General features: G+C 44.1%; 1 protein-coding gene across 1 annotated transcript in view; it reads left to right on the top strand.

The window, feature by feature from the left end:
- The first annotated feature begins 4,371 nt into the window (after nucleotides 1-4,371).
- Nucleotides 4,372-5,913, top strand: part of LOC125509812 (uncharacterized) — a 3,243-nt gene continuing 1,701 nt past the window's right edge. The window contains exons 1-4 of the mRNA XM_048674840.1: nucleotides 4,372-4,576; nucleotides 4,672-4,796; nucleotides 5,511-5,607; nucleotides 5,745-5,854. Of these exons, the coding sequence (XP_048530797.1) occupies nucleotides 4,507-4,576; nucleotides 4,672-4,796; nucleotides 5,511-5,607; nucleotides 5,745-5,854 (402 nt within the window). The 5' untranslated portion in view covers nucleotides 4,372-4,506. The remainder of the gene's footprint in view (nucleotides 4,577-4,671; nucleotides 4,797-5,510; nucleotides 5,608-5,744; nucleotides 5,855-5,913) is intronic.

Here is a 5,913-nt window from a genome sequence, read left to right as displayed (position 1 = left end):
AAGTGTTCAAGCTCTAGTGATCCATTTATGGACTGGTGCAAACATCTCGGAGTTGGAATATACGCTTTGATAGTGTGATTAAAGAATATGGCTTTATACAGACTTTTGGATAAGCCTGTATTTACAAGAAAGTGAGTGGGAGCTCTGTAGCATTTCTAATATTATATGTGGATGACATATTGTTAATTGGAAATAATACAGAATTTCTAGATAACATAAAAGGATACTTGAATAAGAATTTTTCAATGAAAGACCTTGGTGAAGCTGCTTATATATTGGGCATCAAGATCTATAGAGATAGATCAAGACGCTTAATTGGACTTTCAAAAAGCACATACCTTGATAAAGTTTTGAAGAAGTTCAAAATGGATCAGTCGTAGAAAGGGTTCTTGCCTGTGTTACAAGGTGTGAAGTTGAGTCAGACTCAATGCCTGACCACTGCAGAAGATAGAGAGAAAATGAGGGTCATTCCCTATGCCTCAGCCATAGGTTCTATCTTGTATGCAATGCTGTGTACCAGACCTGATGTGTGCCTTGCTATAAGTTTAGCAGGGAGGTACCAAAGTAATCCAGGAGTGGATCACTGGACATCGGTCAAGAACATCCTAAAATACCTAAAAAGAACTAAGGATATGTTTCTCGTTTATGGAGGTGACAAAGAGCTTGTTGTAAATGGTTACGTCGATGCAAGTTTTGACACTGATCCGGAAAACTCTAAGTCACAAACTGGATACGTATTTATATTGAATGGTGGAGCTATCAGTTGGTACAGTTCCAAGAAGAGCGTCGTGGTGGGATCTATGTGTGAAGCGGAGTACATAGCTGCTTCATGAAGAAGTCTGGATTAAGGAATTCATATCCGATCTAGGTGTAATACCTAGTGCATCGGGTCCAATGAAAATCTTTTGTGACAATACTGGAGCAATTGCCTTGGCGAAGGAATCCAGATTTCACAAAGAACTAAACACATCAAGAGACGCTTCAATTCCATCCACGATCAAGTCAAGGAGGGAGATATAGAGATTTGCAAGATACATACGGATCTGAATGTTGCAGACCCGTTGACTAAGCCTCTTCCACGAGCAAAACATGATCAGCACCAAGACTCCATGGGTGTTAGAATCATTACTATGTAATCTAGATTATTGACTCTAGTTTAAGTGGGAGACTAAAGGAAATATGCCCTAGAGGCAATAATAAAGTTGTTATTTATATTTCCTTACATCATGATAAATGTTTATTATTCATGCTAGAATTGTATTAACCAGAAACTTAGTACATGTGTGAATACATAGACAAATAGAGTGTCCCTAGTATGCCTCTACTAGACTAGCTCGTTAATCAAAGATGGTTAAGTTTCCTGACCATAGACATGTGTTGTCATTTGATGAACGGGATCACATCATTAGAGAATGATGTGATGGACAAGACCCATCCGTTAGCTTAGCATTATGATTGTTTAGTTTTATTGCTATTTCTTTCTTCATAACTTATACATATTCCTCTGACTATGAGATTATGCAACTCCCGAATACCGGAGGAACACTTTGTGTGCTATCAAACGTCACAACGTAATTGGATGATTCTAAAGATGCTCTACAGGTGTCTCTGAAGGTGTTTATTGAGTTGTCATAGATCGAGATTATAATTTGTCACTCCGTGTATCGGAGAGGTATCTCTGGGCCCTCTCGGTAATGCACATCACTATAAGCCCTGCAAGCAATGTGACTAATGAGTTAGTTACGGGATGATGCATTACGGAACGAGTAAAGACACTTGCCGGTAATGAGATTGAACTAGGTATGATGATACCGACGATCGAATCTAGGGCAAGTAACATACCGATGACAAAGGGAATAATGTATGTTGTTATGTGGTTTGACCGATAAAGATCTTCGTAGAATATGTAGGAACTAATGTGAGCATCCAGGTTCCGCTATTGGTTATTGACCGGAGATGTGTCTTGGTCATGTGTACATAGTTCTCAAACCCGTAGGGTCCGCACGCTTAACGTTCGATGACAATTTGTATTATGAGTTATGTGTTTTTGATGACCGAAGTTTGTTCAGAGTCCCAGATAAGATCATGGACATGACGAGGAGTCTCGAAATGGTCGAGAGGCAAAGATTCATATATTGGAAGGTTGTATTCGGACATCGAAATGGTTCCGAGTGATTCGAGTATTTTTTCGGAGTACCGAGGGGTTACCGGAACCCCCCCCCCCCCCCCGGGGGTGGGGGGGAATATTGGGCCTACATGGGCCAAAGGGAAGAGGGGAGGTAGCCCACAAGGGGTGGCCGCGCCCCCTCCCTATAGGGATTCCGAATTGGACTAGGGAAGGGGGCGCCCCCTTTCCTTCTCCTCTTCCTCTCCCTTCCCTCTTTCCACCCTCCGGAAAAGGAAAGGGAGTCCAACTAGGATCGGGAGTCCTAGTTGGACTCCCCCCTTTGGCGCGCCCCTAGGTCGGTCGCCTCCTCCCCTCCTCCTTTATATGCGGGGGTGGGGACGCCCCAAAGGCACATCAATTGTTCCTCGACCATGTGCGGTGCCCCCCTCCACAGTTTACCACCTCGGTCATATTGTCATAGTGCTTAGGCGAAGCCCTGCGCGGATCACATCATCAACACCGTGACCACACCGTCATGCTGATGGAACTCTCCCTCGACCCTCTACTGGATCAAGAGGTCGAGGGGCGTCATCGTGCTGAATGCGTGCTGAACACAGAGGTGCCGTACGTTCGGTACTTGCATCGGTTGGATCACGAAGACGTTCGACTACATCAACCGCGTTAACATAACGCTTCCGCTTTCGGTCTACGAGGGTACATGGACAGACTCTCCCGTGTCGTTGATATGCTTCTCCTAGATAGATCTTGCGTGATCGTAGGATTTTTTTGAATTACTACATTCCCCAACATTGGGGAGCTCAGAGAAGAGATGATCAAGTCACCAAGCCGGACTCCTACCAAGATTCGCACTAGCCCAAGATGGTATCCATACTTTAAGGTGAGCACTGACAGTTGTACTTCATGGCTTGATATGCATGTATTGATCAAGGTGAGCACTAACATAATCTTGTATTGCCATTTCAGGATTGCATTGGGGCAATAGATGGTGCTCATGTCACCGCCAGAGTGCCGAGGTCACAAGCTGCAACATACATAGGAAGGAAGCACTACACAAGCCAGAATGTGCTTGCTACTGTTGACTTCGATATGAAGTTCATCTATGTGCTGGCTGGCTGGGAAGGATCAACACATGATGCTAACATTCTCAGTGACAACATGATTCATCTTGATGGCATCAACATCCCCGATGGAAAGTTCTACCTAAGAGATGCTGGTTATGCATATCGGCAAGGTATTCTTCCACCCTTCAAGAAACCAGGTACCATCTGAACGAGTTCGCTGGTAGGAACTATCCTAGGACTCCACAAGAGTTGTTTAATCTCAGACACTCCAGCCTTAGAGTTACTGTTGAGAGGGCCTTTGGAGCTCTGGAGAACAGGTTTAAGATCTAGATCAGAATCCATTCCCCACTTTTCCCACTTAGGTTAAGCTTGTTCTTGTTGGTTGCATTCTGCATAACTGGATCCTGCAATGGGATTGTGATGAACTTGTGCCTGAGGAGGAAGATGTGACGCCTGATGATGTTGTGAGCTTAGGCCATGGTGTGGAGGCATTTGACAATGAAGCCTGGAAGAACAAAAAGATGAAGTGGGCATAAGCAATGTGAGATAATGGAGGTCGGACAAGGATCTAAAGAAGAAAAAGAAGAAGAGCAAGAGCAGGAGTAGAAGAAAAGGAAAAAACAACAACAATAGAAGAGGAAGAGGAATAACTAGCAGCATCATCAGAAGTGGAAGAGCAAGATGAAGAGAATGGACTTCCATCTAGTTAGCATCGATGATGGACTTTCCCCTATTCAGCCATATGGTTCTTAATAATGTGTTCTGTCATTTGATATAGCTAGGGTGAACCGTAATTTGTTTCGTAACTAGGAGTGAAACTGTTCGGATCATGCGTGGTAAGGTCACCACTGAGAAGTGGTGACAACCTCTTATGCAGGTTGCAACCAAACAACATGTCATATGTGCGCCTAATACAATATGGCCAACCAAACGACAGGTGAAAATTAGTTTCCTCATGCACCTAATCTATATGCGAGCAACCAAACTACATACCGATGGTGGTTTATATGTTGTTTTTTCTTAGCCATACCCATATGAGAAATATACGCGATGCAGCCAAAATCAATGCGGGCAATCAAATACGCCCCATATCAATAAATCCAGGTTCTTCTCCAAATGCGCTGAAAACTGCCTAACAAACGTTCGCAGATGCATTTTCTGTGGCGAACGTTCGCCAGATAAGCCCATTCATACAGAAAAAACCGACCCGAAATTTCGCAATCCCCTTCCTTCCTCCCACTCCTAACTGACACAGCGAGGGAGAGAGGGGAGGGCGAGTCGTCGTCGGAGCAGATCGACCGGGTAGGCCTCCCGGCGATGGGGAACGCGTCGTCGATGCTGACGCAGTACGACATCGAGGAGGTGCAGGAGCACTGCAGCTACCTATGTATGTCATCGATCCCCATCGATACCCTTTTCGATTTGGCGGTGATTTGATCGATTCCTGAGTCTTTTTTTGCCCCCAAATCGAACGAATCCAAGTCTCGCAGCAGGAGATCGTGTCGCTGTACGAGCGATTTTGCCAGCTCGACCGCAGCGCCAAGGGCTTCGTCGCCGAGGACGAGTTCCTCTCCATCCCGGAGTACTCCACCAACCCGCTCTCCCAGGTCCGTCCCCCCTCCTCCTCCTCTCGTGGTGACGGCGAATTTCCTTCTCCGGCTTGCTTTGTCCCTTCCGTGCCAGCTCCAGCTGACTTATTGACTCTACTAGTGCGTGCAAACGAAGCAGATCCATCTTGTTCTTGTGTGCTGTCCTTGGCATTACACACACTGCTTTCCTAGTTTTATTGTATACAATTCTGTCCACAGAGATGTACTAGTACTGATTGGAACATCACTTGGAATTCCTCAGCAAGTAAGCATAATATAATGGGGGAAAACTAATTAGATTTCCACACTCCATCAAGGAGCTAGGTGTATCTGAAAATTGTATGCCAATTGCCTCACAGAACCTGTATGCAATCCATCGGCATAGGAAGTTTTACCATGGTTTAACACATGTGGAGCCTGAATATCTCTATGAAAGGAAGCATCTTCCACATCCGGTTGGAAAAGGCTCTAGCTATCTTTGATTGGATACCAATGGAATCATATTTTTCTGTAAACAAAGACTTACCAAAGTTCAAAGACTGGTATAATATGCTTTTGGCAAGTAAAACTTATCATAGACTACAAAAATCTCCTTATAGATCATTGCTACTGAAGATTTGTAGTTTGTTTTTCTTCCACAGTAATGATCTCCGTTGATTAATACAATCCTTTTATTCGAAAAAAAATATAGACGTGGGACTGATTTTGAGCTTTCATTTCTTCTGTTTGCAGAGGTTGCTACGTATGGTTGATGGATTGAACTTCAAGGAATTTGTTTCTTTTCTCTCTACCTTCAGCGCAAGGGCCAGCCTTCAGCAAAAGATTGAGTGTAATGCTCGTCATGTTTCTTTTCCTCCTTTTTGCCATCTATCTTGAAAGGAGTATATGTTGGCTTGGGTCTCTCTGATCCTTATGATGACTAATTTGCTTGTCCAGTGTTGATTTGGTCTGTGTTTCATTGAGCAGTTATATTTAAGGTGTATGACATTGATGGCAAGGGGAAAGTAAGCTTCAAGGACCTGGTGGAGGTTTTACGGGACCTAACGGGCTCATCCATGTCAGAGCAACAAAGAGAGGTTCTCATTTGATTCAATCCTGTATTTCATTGCATAGTACACTTACTAAATCAACAGGA

This window comes from Triticum urartu, chromosome 5A, assembly GCF_056163025.1.
Source record: "Triticum urartu cultivar PI428250 chromosome 5A, HENAU_Tu73, whole genome shotgun sequence".
NCBI lineage: Eukaryota > Viridiplantae > Streptophyta > Magnoliopsida > Poales > Poaceae > Triticum > Triticum urartu.
Note: the sequence above shows the minus strand (reverse complement) of the source record. Positions and strands in the feature narration are given on the sequence as shown.